General features: G+C 39.5%; 1 protein-coding gene across 5 annotated transcripts in view; it reads right to left on the bottom strand.

The window, feature by feature from the left end:
• Window positions 1–1,634: 1,634 nt before the first annotated feature.
• The window catches only part of greb1 (growth regulating estrogen receptor binding 1), a 275,907-nt gene continuing 255,341 nt past the window's right edge, over window positions 1,635–22,200 (bottom strand). For all 5 annotated transcript variants that reach the window (XM_073056928.1, XM_073056930.1, XM_073056929.1 and 2 more), the window contains one exon: window positions 1,635–21,156. In XM_073056928.1, the coding sequence (XP_072913029.1) occupies window positions 20,993–21,156 (164 nt within the window). In that variant the 3' untranslated portion in view covers window positions 1,635–20,992. The remainder of the gene's footprint in view (window positions 21,157–22,200) is intronic.

Here is a 22,200-nt window from a genome sequence, read left to right as displayed (position 1 = left end):
TCTGATAAACAGATGTTGGAAACGTGTACGTGTGCGTGCATTTGAAATCACTGTTGATGCTGTATTTCACTGAAACAAGACAAAAATGTACTTAATTGATGTAGCATGGCTTAAAGAGAAATCTAGACCTCTGTCAAAGTCAAAATACATTTATTATCAAATTCTGAATACTTTATACAACCTTGTTACAGGCAGCTACAAAAGGCAGAAACCCAAGTAGAACCCATTTAAACAAAAGAAGGCATCAAGTCCCCAATGTGCAGAGAGATAAAACAGAAAAACCATGCAAACAATTTCAATTCATTTTCCTAGCGTATTGCACCAGTCAGTCAGCCATTCTTGTCTGGTGCGTGGTGTCAGGATTGGTCTCCTTTCGGATTAACCGGGTCACGGTATGAACATTCCTGACTTGACCCTTGTATTTTTTACAAGGCCGAGCTTAACTCGGCACGGATGGTAAGTGTGCCCGGAGGTGGCTGACTGGGTTCAAACTTGGGAGCCTTCGCTTCTGAAGACCGGTATTGATGCCACCAGCCGGCTACGCAAAAAATAAAAGTAAGCAAATAGCATTCAGAACTGAAGTTCACAAAAGTGAGTTTACACTGTGATAGTTGCAGACCTCAGCCACAGTTTGGTGTAGAAATGAGCAAACCTCACAGAGTAACGAGTTGAAGTTCAGTGTGGAGACCAGTACAGACCACTTGATGTTTCATTGACATAATTCACAAGAGTATAACTTAATCGGAAGTACAATTATCCATGCACCAGAGGATAGAAGATTCCTGACTGGTCGAACTGGAACAAAATGAATGTGCTACTAAAAGATGGGAAGAACTAGAATCCCGTTAAATATCTCCTTGAAACCCCTTTATTCCCAGAATTTAATGTAGGAAATTCATATTGTCAGTGAGGTAGATAAGAACTGATTGGACTGTTGTTAGAGGCCAATCCTTGTTTTAAAAAGGGCTGAAACTGAGAGACTGACTCACTACTGTAAAAAGTGTTAACTGAGTAATGGTTAAAGTGGCAAATGTTGACATGACATTTACAGATTGGTGTATAGGGTGAATTTCATTTCTCAAATCAGTATTTTTTAAGATACACTGTTATTTCAAAATGTATTTATTTTGCAAGTAATTCATATTAAAGCTGAACAAGTGATTATAAGTGCAGATAATGAAACAACATTTACAACTGAGTTCAGGAGGCTCAGGGAATGCATATATTTCATAGTAATATCAGCTGGCAACATCACAAAGTGACCCATTTGAGTTATCCATCTTTTAAAGGCTGTATTAGCAAATTCTGGAAATCCAGTTAACTTCCGCTAGTTTTCACTATTTATCATAGTCACATCTCAAATGTAATCCTAAGAGACAACCCTTCACAAAATGCAAACTTTCCTTTTATCCCACTATTTAATTCAAAATACAAAAACAGAATTGTTTTCAGAAGTTAGATGAAAATATTGTGCATTGGTTGTTCCTTTGTGTTCTATGATTATTTCAAATGAAGCTGAAATAATTCCACATCAGTAGACTTCTGCAGAAAATTCAAGGAAGGTGAACATCGTGCAGCATTTCTCCTAATGTTTTTTTTTGGCACTAGTACTTTGAGAAATCAATAAAGAATAATCATGGGAAAACACAAAACAAATTTATTCATTGACAACTAAATTCCAAAAATATTAATCACAAACAACATACTACATGTGTACACTGAAGGTTTCAAAATACAATAATATGGACTTTTTGCACGTACCCAGATCTGGCAACTGTAAACACAATAAAATGAATTTCAAGCTTTTGTCCATAATGGGAAAATAGAAAGCTCTCCAAAGATATGACGAGCTTCTATTGCTACAATAGTTTATATTCTTATTAAACATGATCTTGAAGAGCTTTGAAATAAAGATATTCTACTTGATATGTATTCATGAATAAGAGCATACTAATTCATTATAAACAAAGTGACTTGGTTTATTTTCCATGGTACAGTTATTTAGTAACACTTGCTTCTGAGCTGAGAAAGTGACTTCCATCTCATTGGTGAAAATCTTCGACTTTAAAGATCAAACATACATTTCAAAGTTGCAATATACTTTAAAAAAACCTATTTACAGCTTGGAGTTCCCCATTATTTTAATCATATATCTACAGATAAGTAATTACAGGAAAATAAAATTGTTAGAAAGACTTCACTGCTATGCCTGTACATATTTCCTTCAAACATTTAATAGTATGGCAAATTTAATTGTGGAATCGTCTTTTTCGGTGAGCTTCTGGAAGCCAGAAATTACACTGGAGTATACCTTGGTGATTTTAAGTAAGGGAAGTTGGGCTTGGCTAATAGTGTATAAAAGGATCATGGTTAATCTATGACCTATTTAAAGCAGGGCCACATTTTGTTTTTTTTAATATAATTTGTGTCCAGATTGGCAGTTTGGACACTTCACTCAAGGAAGTTGTTGAAGTCATAGAGAAGGTGCTAAAGAAATTAAACAGACGGCTGAGGATGGGGAGGGGTTGTATGCATTTATGTAGAGACCCCAGTGAGCCAAATATTGTTCTCAAAGGTGGGACTGTTAACATGTGACTCAATGGAGTTGTTCCAACTTCTGCCTTGTTATAATTTCACACTATAGGGTTCAAGTAACATGTCGAGTCTGCAAATGCAAATTCATCAACCAAATAACAAGGGTAGATGAGGAGAATAATTTTAGACCATGTTATTATGAGCTGGATGCAATTTATGTTGGCTTCCAAAAAGGAATTGGGATACAAACTTGGGAAACTGCAGAACTGAAGACCAATGAAAAGAGCGGCTAATTGCATAGCTCTTTCAGAATCAGTATGGAAGTGATACTTTAAATGGCATTTTCTATATAGTATGTTTCTGTATGGTTATTTTAGAAAACACCATCTTTGACATTTAACTTCAAACAAATTAATCAGCATTTTAAAATCTTTTATTTAAGTAATGTAAATTTGTTTTACCAGTTTTAAAATATATATTATATATTACATGACTGGAAATCTGTATCAGATTTTCATTTTCCTGCATTTAGGGAACATGTCTTGGAACTACATAATGAACAGTTTCTTATATGGTTCAAAATATTGCATTTTATTGACTTTAAAGACACTTGCAAACATTTTCAAAGTCCTCTATTAAAGCACAAGTATTTTGCAATGAAAGTATAAATATAAAAGTTTCATAAATGTCAATTCCAGTGTCAATATAAAAGTACCTGACAGCACAATGATTCACTCTCTGTCTGAAAGTCCTTAACAAAAGAAAACCTGTAGATTTGTAACGCAAAATCTCTTAAATGTTTACTAAAAAATGTTCTGGAACAGTAATTTTAGAAAATGGGAAAAATATCATTTGTATAAGTGTACAAAAATATAAACGGCGATACTATTCATACAAAATATAATGAAAGACCTCCTAAGTTACTTGCAAGAACCAGGTGTTGTTTGTTTAAGAGTATTATTACATTATGGGTTTTCACAGAATTCAAAACTCAGTTGACAAAATAATACGTGACAGGATCCAAAGAGTAAGGAGAGAATTTTGTATTGTATTAAGTGTGCTAGAAATTGTTCATCTGTATACTGATACTATCCAACCAATGCTAACAAAAAGTGGAAAGAATCACTCTTCAAAAAAGGTGTATTAATTTCACATATTGAGAGGATGGGTGTATGTGAAGATTCAAACACTCAATTCTGCTACTTTCTAATCTGAGCATCCAGAGGTGGTTTATGAGAACGATCCTGGGAATGAAAGGGTTAATGTATGAGGCTTGTTTGATGGCACAGGGCCTGTCACCTGCTGGAGTTTAGCAGAATAAGGGAGGCCTCATTGAAACCTACCGGATTTTGAAAGGCTGAGATGGGAAGAGGATATTTATTTTTTAATATAGTGGAAGAGTCTAGGACCGAGGGGCAGAGCATCAGAATAGAAGGATATCCTTTTAGAACAGAGAGGAGGAAGATTTTTTTTCAGCCAGATGATGATGAATCTGTGGAATTCATTTCCACAGATGGCTGAGGAGCAAAAATAAGATCTCATTTGTAGTTGCATCTAAATCTAGAACTCTCTCCCCAGTAGTACTTCGCGAAGAGCTTCACTAGAAGGTAGTAGTTGAAGGAGCTGGCTCAGTACCATGACCTTCAAGGGCAATTCACACTGACCTTGCCACTGATGTCCAGATCTTGAAAAACGAATGCTGCCAGAAATGCTGAAGGTTCCTAACCCTGCCAGCAAGCTACCATAGACAGAGTTGAAAGATTACTTTGTTCATACACTGTCAACCTTCTGAAATGTGCCAAAATTTCTAGTGACTACTTTGTACCTGAATACCAAAGAGAGAAACAGATAAAAAGGATGCAGAAGGGGGTGGTGGAAAATAGAGAGGGAAAGAAGGGTGGAAATGATGGAATATATATAAAAAGCCAGATGGAAATGGGACAGATCTCTCTACCTATCTATCTCTAAAATAAAGTTGGTAATTATAAACAGTCCAAATTTGAGTATAGCTGTGGAATTTGTTTACAGTCTTAAAGCAGAGTTTGTTTCAGTGTTTGTAAACCATGGTCCTGAAAAATGTTGTCTCATTTTTGCTATGTACTGTACCAGCAGTTATGGTTGAAATGACAATAAAAGTTGACTTGACGACTTGAAATGTAGTAAGATCTGAGAAGAGCACTAAATAGGAATGAAATTATCAACAGTGTCCCATGACGTGGATTATGATGGTGGAATGCTTTCACTATGATGCAAATAATAATATAACTTAAGCTCATTCTTGAACAGGATCTACTGTACTCCAACGATAAAAGTGAGGATTACAAAATCAACTTGATCTGCTGAAACTTAAATACCACTTCCTCCAGACGATGTTTCTACCTACAGTTTGTTTAATTTGTAGTACTTACTTGATTTTGGTTCTGAACTATGCTAAAGGCCAACAAAGTATGTAAGCAATCATGGGAATTGACAACTATATCGGTGAGTGCCACATAATACAATTTACAAATCAAGTAATTGTGTAAAGTACTGGAATCCTAAATACAATCAGTCCTAGGATATGTCAAAAGTATGTAGAGAGAGGTGTGTTTAACTTGATTAATTGGTGCCCATGGGATTACACATGGACAACCAATAGCAAAGTTAAAGGAAGAAGAAGAACATGCCTTAACTCGGCAGTGGAGTTATCGGAGCACCGTCTTTTTTTTTTATGGTGTTTCCGTAGCAAGCTATTCCTGTTTTTACAAGGCCAAGTTGCTAGCTCAATGCTCAACCCGACTTGGATTCGAACTCGGGAACCTTTGCTCCGGAGTCCGGCGCTGATATTACTGCACCACCAAGCCAGACTAAAGTTAAAGGACAAAAGTTTTAACTGGATTGCTGCAGAAATGCAGATGGAGAACATAAGATGTGATGGGAAAAAGTTTGAAGGGGAAAGGGTGGGAAAGAAGAGAGTGAAAAGAAGGTAAGTGGGTGCAATAGAATGATGGAGGGGAGGCAGAAATGCAAGTATTTACAGAAAAAAGATGGGGTGAAGGAAAGAGGGAATAAAGAGCTACAGGAAGAAGGAAGTGGATAAGGGTAATGGAGGAGGATGGCAGAGATGCTGAAAAATTAGAAGAATGGGACTAATAGTGATGGGAACTAAGTAAGCAAATGAACAGCTCTGGAGGAGTCTGGAACTGGGATATATAGCCTGTTATGAAATGTGTCAGGAGTCTAAACATACAGTGGAAGAGTGATAATAGAGATGGGGGTAATAATTTGGAGCCTATGGGGGAAATTGAGACCCAGGAAATGGGTGAGGAGCAAGATACTGCATGGATCTCTGTCCTAGAGGCATAGATACCACTTCTGTCAAGATTTATGACTAGTGTTGGTACATCAAGGGCAGTTCTCATAATATAACCAATGAACACATTGGCTTAATACCATATTGACACAAACTTGTGGAAGCAAGTGTCAGATTGATGCTCATCAACTCATTAATTTACAATATACAATTTCAGCAGGAAAGGGGGAATAAAATCGGAAAATCCCACAACCACTTTGGGTGCAAGTAATGGGATTTTTTTTAGTGTGTCACACCAGACAGTCAGCCACACTGGCGCATGGTGGCAGGATTGGTCTCCTTTCGGATTAACCGGGTCACAATATGAACGTTCCTGACTTGACCCTTGCATATTTTTTTAAGAGGCCGAGTGGCTAGCTCGACGCTCAACCCGGCACGGATGGAAAGCGTGCTCGGGGGTGGCCCAACTTGGATTCGAACTCGGAAGCCTTTGCTCCGGAGTCTGGCACTGATGCCACTGCACCACCAGCCGGCTGAGTAATGGGATAAAACAGAGAAAAGGATTAAGCCTGGCAAACAGAGTGCCACTGGGCTAGTCATTCTGGATACTTTTCAGAAACTTTTTTGCAAGGGCTTACTTCTGTTATCTTAAACTGATTTGACTTACAAGTTCCCACAATTACATTTCCATTTTGGAATTTGCTTATTACTCAATTACGATTTCCTTTCCCCCCCCTCTGAAATAAGGTCTTTGATCCCCATTCAATAACATTTCCAGTGTGTCTCTGCTGCCACCTGGAGTCTTTGTACTAGAAATGCATGCTAACTCCTCGGATTTGAAGGCCAGGAACACAGTATCCATTCAGCTGCTTTTCGTACACTGGGTACGAACTGCACCACCACCCACAGGCACAACTGGTACTACAAGTAGAGACTAAATGTAAGTGAACCAACCTTCCCACTAAAACATGATAGGACTCTATTCACCCTGCTGAACCTATGGCAGCTTTGATAGCAATCACATTACTCCATGTATTTTCACTTTAACCTATTCTCTCTACACAAGGAGGAGTTTAAGACAGCCAAATACCCACAAACTTGCACTTCTGTGGGGTTAAGGGGTATCGGGAGTAGGCCAGAGAAATTTCAAGTTCCCGGGTGTCAAGATTGCTGATGATCTAATCTAGTTCCAACATATCGATGGAGCTATAAAGGTATCTCAGAAAGGCGGGGGGGGGGGAGGGGGAGGCTACTGCACAGGATCAAAAGAAGCTACAGGAGGTTGTAATATCAGTTAGTTCCATCTTGCAAACTAGCCTTTGCAATATCCAAGACAACTTCAAGGACAAGTACCTCAGAAAGGCATTATTGGGGACCCCCATCACCCAAGACATGCCTCCTCTCATTGCTACTGTCAGGTAAGAGGTACAGAAACCTGAAGGCACACACTCAGTGATTCAGGAACAGCTTCTACCCCTCTGCCATCCGATTCCTAAATAGACCTTGAACCCATGACCACTACCTCACTTTTTATTATTTCTGTTTATGCACTATTTTTAATTTAACTATTTAATATACATACATATACTTACTGTAATTGATTTACTTATTTATGTTTCTTTCTGTACTGCTGCGCTAAGTTAACAAATTTCATGATGTATGATGATGATATAAAACTGGATTCCGAGAACTGAGTTAACAAAACATCAGCAATGATTGAATGGCAGAACAGACGCAATGTGACAAATGGCCCAATTTGGTCCTATATCTTATGGTCTTATGTGAGAGGAGCTCTGAACAACTGATGGAGAGTGTGTAAACTAACATGGACAGCATCAATTCCCGATAGCTAGAGCTGTGAAATAGCTGCATTACCTGCAGCTCCACTGTGCCACAGGTAAACACAGGGGGTTCAATGCTGTCATGTTATAATAGAGTTGTAGCTAAATTACCAGATTAGCATTCTGGAGCTTTGATCCACTGAGATAGGTGGGAGAATTATCTTTAAATAAAATACTTAAATAGAATTAAATACTTCCACAATTTTAAATACAAACTAGTTTCAGCAACAGAAAGCATGAAACTATTATATTGTTCCTCATCACCTTACCAATGTCCTTCAGAGAAGTAAATGTCTTTTCGACACTGGCCCTGCTCACATAATTCCAGAGCTGTCAATGTGGTTGACTCTTGGCTGCCTCCTTAGTTTTGGGACAATAAGAATGAAAACAACATTGCATCACCAGTGATGCATGTCTCATTCTTTAAAAAAAAACACATCTTGCCTGTTGCAGGTCTTGCCTTTAAAATCAGCCAACATGCAGATCTAGGACCAGAAGGTGCCTGGACATCACTGAAGTGCAGTTTACACTACCACTCTCTATATTTAAGCAGTAAATGCATTGGAGGCAGCTTAGAGAGAGTTTACTGGACTGAGCGGTGCATTGTCTCCGAAGGAAAGGTTGGACGGACTAAGGTTGTATTTACTGGAGTTTACAATACCAAGACAGGACCTTATGGAAACACGAGATCCTGATGACTGCTGAGAGGTTGTTCAGATCAGGGCTGCAGGTGAAATCCAGAACTGTTCTACAGAGGGTAACTGCCCATTTAAGGCAGAGATTAGGTAGAATTTTTTTGAAGATTATGAGCCTCAGAGACACTTGTTCAAAGAGTGCTGAAAGATGTTGAATATTTTTAAGGCAGAGGTTAATGAATTTTTGTTAAATCAATGGAGTGAAGGGTTATCACAGATGGAGGTGAAAGTGGAATTAAAGTCTCAGTCATATCAGTCATGATATTATTGAATGGTAGTGTAGGCTTGACTGGCTGTTACACTTAATCAATACATTATACTGTGATTTATCTGTCATCCTTCAATTATACATTAGCTATTAAGTTAACAGCATCACCATTCTTCACAAGAATGGTGACCAACTAGAGAGCGTGCATTGCCAAATCTTACACCACATTTAAAGGTTTTTAAAATTCTGTAAAATCAGTGATTCTTTTCTCTTGTGCACTTTGAATTTTTTTCTATTAAACAATACACATACTGGGGCCGTGAGGCATGAGGCCCCAGTCAGTCATAACTACATCAACAAATCCTGTTTAAATTTGCCATTCAGATGTAAATTGCTTAAATTACGTCAAAGCTGAAAAACCTGCCAAAATGTATTAAAAAGCCACAGGACACCAGGAATCCCAGCAAAGAGCAAGTACCTCAGGAAAGAAAGACCAAATTAGGGAGAAGAAATGGGAGGGGCAATCTAGATTGAATCACAGCCCAAGGCTGTGACATTAGCAGCTTCTCCTCTCTGGGTGGGAAAATGCACCTGGAGTGGCAAAGTGTGATTCAGTATCAGCCAATAAAGGCCATTTACACAAAGAGGAAGCAAAATACATTCGGCCCTCCTTATCTGTGGATTCCGCATGCGCAAATTCAACCAACCGCAAATCGGGAAGACCCGGAAGTGCTCTTCCAGCACTTGTTGTTCGAGCATGCACAGACTTTTTTTTCTTGTCATTATTCCCTAAACAATGCAGTATAACAACCATTTTACATAGCATTTACATTGTATTAGCTATTATAAGTAATCTAGAGATGATTTAAAGTATACAGGAGGATGTGCATGGGTTATCATGGATCGGGATTGAAAAAAATCAGAAATTCTCTTACTAAGTAAGTCGGAACAGGTACATCCGGTATTATTTAGCGTCAGTTAGTCAAACGTTTTTCTTAGTATATAGTATGTATTTTACTTTTCTATGCATATAAAACACTTAAGAACGTATGTTTCAGCACCAGGCTTGGGAACTCGGTCCCAAGTGCGCTCCCAAGTGTGCTCTCCACCGTGCCAGGGTGATGTGGAGGATCAAAAACCCAAAACCCCAAAACCCAATAATTAAACCACTGCGTTGCTTAGTAATAATTGTAGCTTTCATCAGGGCAGGGCCTTTCTCACTTTATCCTTTAAAATTGTTCCGATCATTATGTAGCATAATGCTTTTCCAATGATCGATGGCGTTTCATCTCTTTCTGATCGCTATATTATTTCCAGTTTATTTTCAATCGTGATCGTGATTATTTTTGTGAACAGAAACACCGCGCATTCAGAGCTCTGCAGTCAGACTGTCAGGAAGGGCAGGAAGGTGATAAGACAAAATTGCAGACAGCAGGGTAAGTATTAGTGCATTGGGGGTGCAGAATCAAAAAGGGTAGCAAATACAGTACTCAAAGTATTATAGCTCAATGCACAGAGTATAAGAATTAAGATGGATGATCTTGTTGCACTCTTCAAAAATGTTGGGTATGATGTTGTGGCCATCACTGAATCATGGCTGAAGGATGGTTGTAGTTGGGAGCTGAATGTCCACGGTTACACACAGTATCGGAGGGATAGGAAGATAGACAGAGAAGATAGACAGAGAATGGCATAAGCCACGAGAAGGATGTGACATAGGATTGGAAGATGTGGAATCCTTGTGGGTTGAGGTAAGAAACTGCAAGGGTAAAAGGAACCTGATGGCAATTATATACAGGCCTCCAAACAGTAGCTGGGATGTGAACTATAGAATACAAAGGGAAGTGGAAAAGGCGTGTCAAAAGGGTAATATTATGACAGTCATGGAAGATTTTAACATGCAGGTAGACTGGGAAAATCAGGTTGGTAATGGATCTCAAGAGATTGAGTTTGTTGAATGCCTAAGAGATAGCTTTTTAGAGCAGCTTGTCATTGAGCCTACTAGGGGATCGCTATACTGGATTGAGTATTATGAAATGAACTGGAACCAATTAGGAAGCTTAAGGTAAAGGAACCCGTATTTTTCAATAAATAATTAAACAAGTATAATTTTTTGTGTTACTTATTTAACTGGGTTCTCTTTATCTAATTTTAGGACTTACATGAAGATCTGATCATATGTAAGGTCATACTTATACAGAAATAAAGAAAATTCAGCAGTGTTCACAAACTTTCTAACACCACTGTACAACCGTGGCTGACAAGGGAAGTCAAAGCTAATGGAAAAGCAAAAGAGATAGCATACAACAAAGCAGAAGATAGAGGACTGGGAAGCTTTTAAAAACCTACAGAAGGCAACTAAAAGAATCCCTAGGAGGGAAAATATGAAATATGAAAGCAAGCTAGCAAACAATATCAAAGTAGATAGTAAAAGCTTTTTCAATTGTATATAAAAAATAAAAGAGTTATGTGAGTGGAAAGTGGACCACTAGAAAATGAAGCCGGAGAAATGGGGGACAGAGATGGCAGATGAACTAAATGAGTATTTTGCATCAGTCTTCACTATGGAAGACACTAGCAGTGTGCCAATGTGAAGGAAGAGAAGTGAGTGCAGTTACTATTACAAGGGAGAAGGTGCTGAAAAAGCTGAAAGACCAAGGATACAAAGGTCACCTGGACCAGATGAACTGCATCCTGGGGTTCTGAAAGAGGTAGCAGTAGAGATTGTGGAGGCATTAGTAATGATCTTTCTAAAAAATCATTGGACTCTGGCATGGTGCCAGAGGACTGGAAAATTGCAAATGTTATTCCACTCTAAGAAAGGAGGAAGGCAGCAGAAAGGAAATTATAGACCAGTTAGCCTAACTTCAGCGCTTGGGAAGATGTTGAAGTCAATTTTTAGGAATTAGGTGATTGAGTACTTCGTGGCAAAGGACAAAATAGGACAAAGTCAACATGGTTTCCTTAAGGGAAAAACTTGCCTGACAAACCTATTTGAATTCTTTTGAGCCCCAGGGTGCTCAAAGCCCGTGCCCCCCAGCTATGTGGAGTACTTCACCATGTCTTCAACCTGAGCCTGAGAGTTCCTGTGCTGTCCTGCCTCATCCCTGTACCGAAGACGCCGCGTCCCAGTGGCTCCAATGACTACAGACCCGGGGCATTGACCTCCCACATCATGAAGACCCTGGAGAGACTTGTTTTAGAGAAGCTCCGGCCTATGGTTAGGCCACACTTAGACCCCCTCCAGTTCACCTACCAGCCCTGACTAGGAGTTGAGGATGCCATCGTCTACCTGCTGAACCGTGTCTACACCCACCTGGATAAGCCAGCGAGCACTGTGAGGGTCCTGTTTTTTGACTTCTCCAGTGCGTTCAACACCATCCGTCCTGCTCTGCTGGGTGAGAAGCTGACAGTGATGCAGGTGGATGCTTCCCTGGTGTCATGGATTATTGATTACCTGACTGGCAGACCACAGTACGTGCGCTTGCAACACTGTGTGTCAGACAGAGTGGTCAGCAGCACTGGGGTTCCACAGGGGACTGTCCTGTCTCCCTTTCTCTTCACCATCTACACCTCAGACTTCAGCTACAACACACAGCCTTGCCATCTTCAGAAGTTTTCTGATGACTTTGCCATAGTTGGATACATCAGCAAGGGAGATGAGGCTGAGTACAGGGCGACTGTGGGAATCTTTGTCACATGGTGTGAGCAGAATCATCTGCAGCTTAATGTGAAAAAGACTAAGGAGCTGGTGAGGGACCTGAGAAGGGCTAAGGCAGTGGTGACCCCTGTTTCCATCCAAGGGGTCAGTGTGGACATGATGGAGAATTACAAATACCTGGGGATACGAATGGACAATAAACTGGACTGGTCAAAGAACACTGAGGCTGTCTACAAGAAGGGTCAGAGCCGTCTCTATTTCCTGAGGAGACTGAGGTCCTTTAACATCTGCAGGACGATGCTGAGGATGTTCTACAAGGCTGTGGTGGCCAGTGCTATCATGTTTGCTGTTGTGTGCTGGGGCAGCAGGCTGAGGGTAGCAGACACCAACAGAATCAACAAACTTATTTGTAAGGCCAGTGATGTTGTGGGGGTGGAACTGAACTCTCTGACGGTGGTGTCTGAAAAGAGGATGCTGTCCAAGTTGCATGCCATCTTGGACAATGACTCCCATCCACTCCATAATGTACTGGTTAGGCACAGGAGTACATTCAGCCAGAGACTCATTCCATCGAGATGTAACACTGAGCATCATAGGAAGTCATTCCTACCTGTGGCCATCAAACTTTACAACTCCTCCTTTGGAGTGTCAGACACCCTGTGCCAATAGGCTGGTCCAGGACTTATTTCCACTTGGCATGATTAACTTATTATTTATGGTTTTATATTGCTATATTTTTTCACTATTCTTGGTTGGTGCAGCTGTAACGAAACCCAATTTCCCTCGGGATCAATAAAGAATGCCTGTCTGTCTGTATGAAGGGAATGCAGTGGCTGTTGTACATTTTGATTTTCAGAAGGCCTTTGACAAGGTGCCACACATGAGGCTGCTTACCAAGTTAAGAGCCCATGGAAAATTATTAGCATGGTTAGAATATTGGTTGATTGGTAGAAGGCAGTGAGTAGGAATAAAAGGGTCCTTTTCTGATTGGCTGCCAGAGACTAGAGGTGTTCCGCAGGCGTTAGTTTTGGGACCACTTCTTCTAAAGCTGTATATCAATTGTTTAGATGGTGGAATACATGGCTTTGTTGCCATATTTGCAGGTTATATGAAGATTGGTGGAGGGGTAGGTAGTGTAGGGAACAGGAAGACTGCAGAAGGACTTAGACAGATTAGGAGAATGGGCAAGAAAGTGGCAAATGAAATGCAAAGTTCGAAAATGCACGGTCATACACTTTAGTAGAAGGAATAAATGTGCAGACTATTTCCTAAATGGGGAGAAAGTCCAAAAATCTGAGATGCAAAGGGACTTGGGAGTTAACTTGCAGATTGCAATGGTGGTGAGGAAGGCAAATGCAATGCTAGCATTCATTTTAAGATGTCTAGAATATAAGAGCAAGGATGTGATGCTGTGGCTTTATAAAGCACTGGCGAGGCCTCACCTTGAGTATTGTGAGCAGTTTTGGGCTCCTTATCTTAGAAATGATGTGCTGGCATTGGAGAGGGTCAGAGGAGGTTCATAAGGATGATTCTGTGAATGAGAGGGTCATCATATGAGGAACATTTGATGGCTCCGTATTTGCTGTAGTTTAAAAGGATGGGGGGGGGGGATCTCATTGAAACCTTCTTAATATTGAAAGGCAGAGTAGCTGTGGAAAAGATGTTTCCCATAGTGGGGCATTCTAGGACAAGAGGGCACAGCCTCAGGATAGAGGGGTGTCCATTTAAAACAGAGATGTGGGGTAATTTTTTTAGCCAGGGGATGATGAATTTGTGGAATTTGTTACCACATGCTACTGTGGAGGCCAGGTCGCTGGGTGTATTTAAGGCACAGATTGATAGGTTCTTGATTGGACAAGACATCAAAGGTTATGGGGGGACGGCCAGGGAGTGGATCTGAGGAGGGGGAAAAGGGATCAGCCTTGATTGAATGGCAGAGCAGACTTGATGGGTAAAATGACCTAATTCTCCTCCTACGTCTTATGGTCTTATGATTTTAACTTTCTTGCAGTAATGTGGCAAATGATTGAGGGGAGCTGGCAGAGCTGAGACCAGCAGGAAACCACTTATCACCCTCTATCTGTCAGATTTTAACTCCTCTGCCTCAATTGCTTGGACCCAGTCCACTACCTCTAGCCCGGTACCAAATATTAGCTGAACCATGGCATCAGTGAAAAGGCTGAAAGAAATAAGCCTGTCATTTGTGGAGGGAAATACATCCTAGAAGGCATTGAAGTTGGTCTTGGGAGAGGCTCTTGGGTTACTCCATGTTGCCATGTTAATTATTGGGACACCAAAGCACCAGAATTGTTAGTTAAAATTGCACTCGGGTCCCAAGTAAATTGCAAAACTCCAATTAGTGGTGACCACTTTGGTCACCTCTGAACAAATAAGATTATAGGAGTGGCATTCTAGAGAGCAAAAGTAAATGAGAGTGTTAATCATATGTCCACTCTGATCAGGTAGAGAGAGCTAGGAACAGGACTTGTATTGGTCTCAACTGTCTGGAAGTCAAGCAATCCTTTGACCAACATATGACTAATTTGAGCATTCTCAGCAAATGTTTCTTCTTTTTCAAAGTGTATATTGAAAATTTTATAGTTATTGGCTTGGATGCAAAATGATGTCAATTTTGGCATAATAGTAGTTTGTGTGATGTTGTAGTGAAATTGATGTTTAGATGTTAAACATCAGCTTCTACTCATAAAGCATTCCAAGGTGCTTCACACAAACATTAAAAGAAAACCTGCCACCAGTTTCAATGATATCAGTGTAGGTAGCCAAAAGCTTGGTCTCAGAGGTAGGTTTGGAGGAGCAAAGAGGCAGCTGGCAGAGAATTCCGGAGCCTGGGGTCTGTGCTGCTGAAGGTATAACTGCCCACAATGGAGCATTTAAAATTAGAAGTGCTCACTTTTAGTGGCACATCTACATTGTGGGGCTCTAAACTGAAGGTAAGTGGGGATTAGGCAAGAGTTTGATAGGTAGATAGATGTATGGGAGAAGGAAGAAAAAGAAGACAGTAAACTTCTTTGTACTGTTAGAGATAAACAGAGAGGAAGAGGTGGAGAATTTCTTAAATGCATTTATTTTAATGCTAGGAGCATTGTAAGAAAGGTGGATGAGCTTAGAGCATGGATTGATACCTGGAAATACGATGTTGTAGCTATTAGTGAAACGGTTGCTGGAGGGGTGTGATTGGCAACTAAATATTCCTGGATTTCGTTGCTTCAGGTGTGATAGAATCGGAGGGACAAGAGCGGGAGGTGTTGTGTTGCTTGTCAGAGAAAATATTACAGCGGTGCTCTGGCGGGATAGATTAGAGGGCTCGTCTAGGGAGACTATTTGGGTGGAATTGAGGAATGGGAAAGGTGTAGTAACACTTATAGGGGTGTATTATAGACCACCTAATGGGGAGTGAGAATTGGAGGAGCAAATTTGCAAGGAGATAGCAAATACTTGTAGTAAGCACAGGGCTGTGATTGTGGGAGATTTTAATTTTCCACACATAGACTGGGAAGCTCATACTGTAAAAGGGATGGATGGTTTGGAGTTTGTAAAATGTGTGCAGGGTAGTTTTTTGCAGCAATACATAGAGCTACCAACTAGAGAAGGGGCAGAGTTGGATCTTCTGTTAGGGAATGAAATAGGTCAGGTGACAGAGGTATGTGTTGGGGAGCACTTCGGGTCCAGTGATCACAATACCATTAGTTTCAATATAATTATGGAGAAGGATAGGACTGGACCTAGCGTTGAGATTTTTGATTGGAGAAAGGCTAACTTTGAGGTGATGCGAAAGGATTTAGAAGGAGTGGATTGGGACAATTTGTTTTATGGGAAGGATGTAATAGAGAAATGGCGGTAATTTAAAGCTGAGATTTTGAGGGTACAGTATCTTTATGTTCCTGTTAGGTTGAAAGGAAAGATTAAAAGTTTGAGAGAGCCATGGTTTTCAAGGGATATTGGAAACTTGGTTAGGAAAAAGAGAGATATCTACAATAAATATAGGCAGCATGGAGTAAATGAGGTGCTTGAGGAATATAAAGAATGTAAGAAGAATCTTAAGAAAGAAATTAGAAAAGCTAAAAGAAGATACGAGGTTGCTTTGGCAAGTAAGGTGAAAATAAATCCGAAGGGTTTCTATAGTTATATTAATAGCAAAAGGATAGTGAGGGATAAAATTCGTCCCTTAGAGAATCAGAGTGGACAGCTATGTGTGGAGCCGAAAGAGATGGGGGAGATTTTGAACAATTTCTTTTCTTCTGTATTCACTAAGGAGAAGGATATTGAATTGTGTAAGGTAAGGGAAACAAGTAGGGAAGTTATGGAAACTATGATGACTAAAGAGGAGAGAGTACTGGCACTTTTAAGGAATATAAAAGTGGATAAATCTCTGGTTCCTGACAGGATATTCCCTAGGACCTTCAGGGAGGTTAGTGTAGAAATAGCAGGGGCTCTGACAGAAATATTTCAAATGTCATTAGAAACGGGGATGGTGCCGGAGGATTGGCGTATTGCTCATGTGGTTCCATTGTTTAAAAAGGGTTCTAACAGTAAACCTAGCAATTATAGGCCTGTCAGTTTGACGTCAGTGGTGGGTGAATTAATGGAAAGTATTCTTAGAGATGGTATATATAATTATCTGGATAGATAGGGTCTGATTAGGAACAGTCAACATGGATTTGCGCATGGAAGGTCATGTTTGACAAATTTTATTGAATTTTTTGAAGAGGTTACGAGGAAAGTTGACGAGGGTAAAGCAGTGGATGTTGTCTATATGGACAAGGCCTTTGACAAGGTTCCGCATGGAAGGTTAGTTAGGAAGGTTCAATCGTTAGGTATTAATATTGAAGTAGTAAAATAGATTCAACAGTGGCTGGATGGGAGATGCCAGAGAGTAGTGGTGGATAACTGTTTGTCAGCTTGGAGGCCAGTGACTAGTGGTGTGCCTCAGGGATCTGCCATCAGGGGTCCAATGTTGTTTGTCATATACATTAACTATCTGGATGATGGGGTGGTAAATTGGATTAGTAAGTATGCAGATGATACTAAGGTAGGTAGCGTTGTGGATAATGAAGTAGGTTTTCAAAGTTTGCAGAGAGATTTAGGCCAGTTAGAAGAGTGGGCTGAGCGATGGCAGATGGAGTTTAATGCTGATAATTGTGAGGTGCTACATTTTGGTAGGAATAATCCAAATAGAACATACATGGTAAATAGTAGGGCATTGAAGAATGCAGTAGAACACAGTGATCTAGGAATAATGGTGCATAGTTCCCTGAAGGTGGAATCTCATGTGGATAGGGTGGTGAAGAAAGCTTTTGGTATGTTGGCCGTTATAAAACAGAGCATTGAGTATAGGAGTTGGGATGTAATGTTAAAATTGTACAAGGCATTGGTAAGGCCAAATTTGGAGTATTGTGTACAGTTCTGGTCATCGAATTATAGGAAAGATGTCAACAAAATAGAGAAAGTACAGAGAAGATTTACTAGACTATTACCTGGGTTTCAGCACCTAAGTTACAGGGAAAGATTGAACAAGTTAGGTCTTTATTCTTTGGAGCATAGAACGTAGAGTGAGGACTTGATAGAGGTATTTAAAATTATGAGGGGGATAGATAGAGTTGATGTGGATAGGCTTTTTCCATTGAGAGTAGGGGAGATTCAAACAAGAGGACATGAGTTGAGACTTAGGGGGCAAAAGTTTAAGGGTAACATGAGGGGAATTTCTTTACTCAGAGGGTGGTAGATGTGTGGAATGAGCTTCCAGTAGAAGTGGTAGAGGCAGGTTCGGTATTTTCATTTAAAGTAAAATTGGATAGGTATATGGACAGGAAAGGAATGGAGGGTTAATGGGGTGAGAGCAGGTCTGTGGGACTAGGGCAGAGTAGGCGTTTGGCACGGACTGGAAGGACCGAGATGGCCTGTTTCCGTGCTGTAATTGTTATATTTGAAAACAAGGAAGAGTATTTTAAAATGGCAGTGTCAATTAAATAAAGAACCCAGCAAGCACAGTGATTAATGGGGTTTGGTGTGGGTTATGACACAGACAACAGAGATTCAAATATCCTCAATACTGACCGAAGTAGAACATGCAAGGGTGATTAGGAGTGTCGGATTAGTCCAGTCAAGAGATGTTTGTGGGCTTTGGCACTGATGAGCTGAGTTGTTGAATTTGGAAGAATGCTTCAGAAGTCAAAATTGCAGAGTTTCTGGTATAACAAAGATATGTGATTGAGTAAATCAACTCTTGGCAGGGGAAAGGGCTTTCAAAATGACAAAGAAGCTAGACGTTTCTTCTGTAAACCCAGAATGGTTCTGGAAATGGGCAGAAGTATTTGGGAGTGGACAGAGGGCTTCACACAGACAAACTTGATGCTGTCACCAATTTTTGTGAACTGTCTGGTTCAGTATCAGACAAGTACTGTGGAGAAGGCTGGAGTCTGTGATTAGCAGTTTATGAAAAGGACATTGGACGTTGGCTCCATATTGCTAGAGGATATTTCTGCTCATCCAATACCGGACATTAGATAATTATCTGTAATCTTATCATAAAGACAGTAGGGGGAGGTGGTTGCAAGTTAACTGGTGAAGGAAGACTTGAGTTTCAACAACATGAATTTGGACACTGATGCCTTGTATTTGAGGCAGCCTGGATGAGTAAACCAGCTAATACACACAAAATGCTGGAGGAGCTCAGCAGGCCAAGCAGCATCTATGGAAAAAAGTACAGTCGACGTTTAGGGCCGAGACCCTTCAGCAGGACCCAAAACTGTACTTTTTTTCCATAGATGCTGTCTGACCTGCTGAGTTCCTCCAGCATTTTGTGTGTGTTGCTTGGATTTCCAGCATCTGCAGATTTTCTCTTGTTTGTGAGTAAACTAGTTGTTTAAAACATAGCAAACTACTTCTACCCCCCAGAATCCAATTGAAGCTGAAATGAGGAGTGTACCTGTGGTAAAGCTGTGTATGGGGCAGTCATATTTTTAATCCGGATCAGTTCATCAAAGACAGAAGTGATGATGTGGTTGAATAAATTATTAGAGCAGAAATCACTTGCCAGTCATCTGGGGTTATGTTTATAAACTAGCAAGATTCTCCTCTCCTGGAGGTTGAGGAGTTACTGAAACTAGAAGGAAGTAGGGTAAGGAGAGGAGCAGAAATAGGAAGTGATCCAGCTTGACATGACTTTGATTTATATTATGGGAACAGTGAGCCAGGAAAATGAGATGGAGGGGAAATTGAGCAGTGGTACAAGGTCAGTTAATGCTGGAGGTGCAAGAAAAAGAGGAATTGACATGGATTTTGCAGAGGCTGATGGAAGGGAACAGTCAAGCCAGCTCGGTGAGAATTTATATTTGGTAATTGTATCTTAAGGGGGCAGTGGTATTGGAGAAATTGAGTTACTCAAAGTGGGAAAAAGAAGGCAGATAAATCAAGGTATAAGCTAGTAATGAGCTACAACACTACTGCATCATATGATAGAAGTTGTAGGCAGTTGGGGAGGCTTCATTCTGACAAAATGTTATCCTTCTCAATCAGTAAGGCAAAGCTCATAAAGCATAGTTTTTATACATGTTGTCCTCCAGGTGATAAGGGAATTCCACAAAAGTTATGCAAACTATTCTTAAATAGGAGTGATTCAATTTTTTTAATCCTGAAAAATATATTCCTATTGTTTGCATTATTTTCTGACAAGATGGGATAACGAAGTTTTCTAACATTAGGAAAAAAACAAATCCAGCTGCCAGCTTTTAGTGTGACATCTCAATTTCCATTAACTCAATTATTATAAACATATTAACATAACATGTTGACAACTGTAGTATTTCTGACAAGAAAAACATAATAAGTATGGAATTTTTAAGTTGGAACTTTTAATAGCCAATAAATTTTGATAAATTTGTGTTTAGGATTCAAATTACTCCTATCTCTTTGAAATGATCAAAGGTGTTGGAAAAGTAAAACAGAAATCATACACTTGCAACCAACACTGCTCCAATCCACGTTTTAAAGAATAATTCCTCATCTAGGTATCACTGTATACTAAATTCAGGATTGACAATGCCTTCAGAGAATATGATCAATAGAACATATTACTGAACAATGAACAGCAGATAAAAGTGGATTTCTTTCATTCATTTACCAGATGAGGGCATCATTGGCAAGGCCAGCACTTATGCCCATTTCCAAATCTTCATCTAGAAATATCCTTATGAGGAATGAAAGGTCAGATTTCTTTCTTAAATCAAAGGGTTGAAACTTCTAGGAGGCCTATTTATGAATAAATCCATTATTTGCAGGGGTTACATGAGAGTTCAGTCACTCCTTTTTCTTTTCACAGTTAAGTAGTCCTAAAGTGCTGATCTGCCACAAACTACCGCAGTAATTTCCTGATTTCTTTCAGAACAGCAGAGCTGAGATTCAAGCCTTGATGTGTTAAACCAGTTCAAATAAAAGATCATTTAGTCTGAGCTATATCAAAAATGAAATTAACCTTCTGTCTAATATTCAGGCAAATAAAGACATTACAAAAATTCTGTTCCAAAAATATTTTAAGACAGTGCATAAGATAGTTGAATGGTTATGATATTTTTTTCTTGATGAGTATGAGTATTTACACTTGATTTGGTACCATTCTATTCAGTTTTTAAAAAGAAAAAAACACTTTTACATATTAAAATATGTTCATGGCTCAAAGAAAATAGTGTTACTTCTGGAGTGCTTGTTTTATAGTGTATATTTTACCAGGGAAATTTTAACTCTTCAGACATGCCGTCCAGTCAGGAAAAAGAGTGGCTTGTCCTCCTGCGAGTTAGCTGTCTGGAATTCATCTCTTAACCTGAACTGCCACTCATCCTCCAGCTCCAGTCTCACAACAGTCTGCCGAAGAGAACTACGATCTTGACAAATGACACACAGTGTTGCACCTAAAAAAGAGAATTCATAAGTCACCGAGGTGAGCTAATATTTTTCTTAAAATAGTGTAAAACTGCTCATTCCTTAAGCATGTGTTTGCAACAGAGGCACTGGAAATTAATGTCTGACTTTTTTTTTACTAATTACAAAATGTTCATAATTTATTTTTTTAAAGGTAAAATCGAATTTCAAAATTTTGAACTTAAAAGTGGAAAATGCAATAATCTCAGCCAAGTATTATAAGCCAGATCAAGGAAGTACATTTTGCGACAATAGGCTTTGTTGACCATCATGATTTGGATGAAAATTCTACATGCCCTGACAAGAAAAATACTCTATTGTTGTAATCTCATGTTCGACGAAAAGCCTTTACTTTCGAGTTTAACTCTTGCCCGTGCAAAGTAGTTAATCCTAATTTTAGATCTGCTGATACACAGTGAGATGGTAGTGTAAATGATCATCAGCAAAGATCTTACATCAAATTTCACATTTGGTTTGAGTGTTAGAACTTGGGTCAGAAACTGATAGATAAGTAAAATCGACATAAAGGTATGACAACAGAGCTGGCAACAGTGGACTGGGAAAATAGATTCAAAGGTGGTAGATTGATCAGTGACAAACTTTAAATGAGATGCTTCATAATCCTTCAGGATATAATTTGATTGAGAATCTTAATCAGAGGATGATTTGTGTGCCCAACCAAGGAAGTTATTAAATAGAAAAAAAAGCAGAACATTGTGAAAATGCAAATTTTGTTTTAGAAACCAGATACAGATACAGCTGTATTTTTAAAAAAAATTACAAATAAACTACAATTTAAAAGCAGATGGAATTCCTTAAGGATTGAAGGGAAGAATTAACAGTTTTGAATAAATACTTCCGGTAAACAGCAGGAAGTCTGTAGATGCCAGAAATACAAAGTAATGCATACAAAATGCTAGAGAAACTCAGCAGGTTCTGCCGCCAGGACTTAAGAACTTTTTAAAAGCTATTATTAATGCTTCTTGAGATAGTGATTTAGATGCATATCATATTTTTTACTGAGTTAAGTATTG

This window comes from Hemitrygon akajei, chromosome 9 (assembly GCF_048418815.1).
Source record: "Hemitrygon akajei chromosome 9, sHemAka1.3, whole genome shotgun sequence".
Lineage (NCBI taxonomy): Eukaryota > Metazoa > Chordata > Chondrichthyes > Myliobatiformes > Dasyatidae > Hemitrygon > Hemitrygon akajei.
Note: the sequence above shows the minus strand (reverse complement) of the source record. Positions and strands in the feature narration are given on the sequence as shown.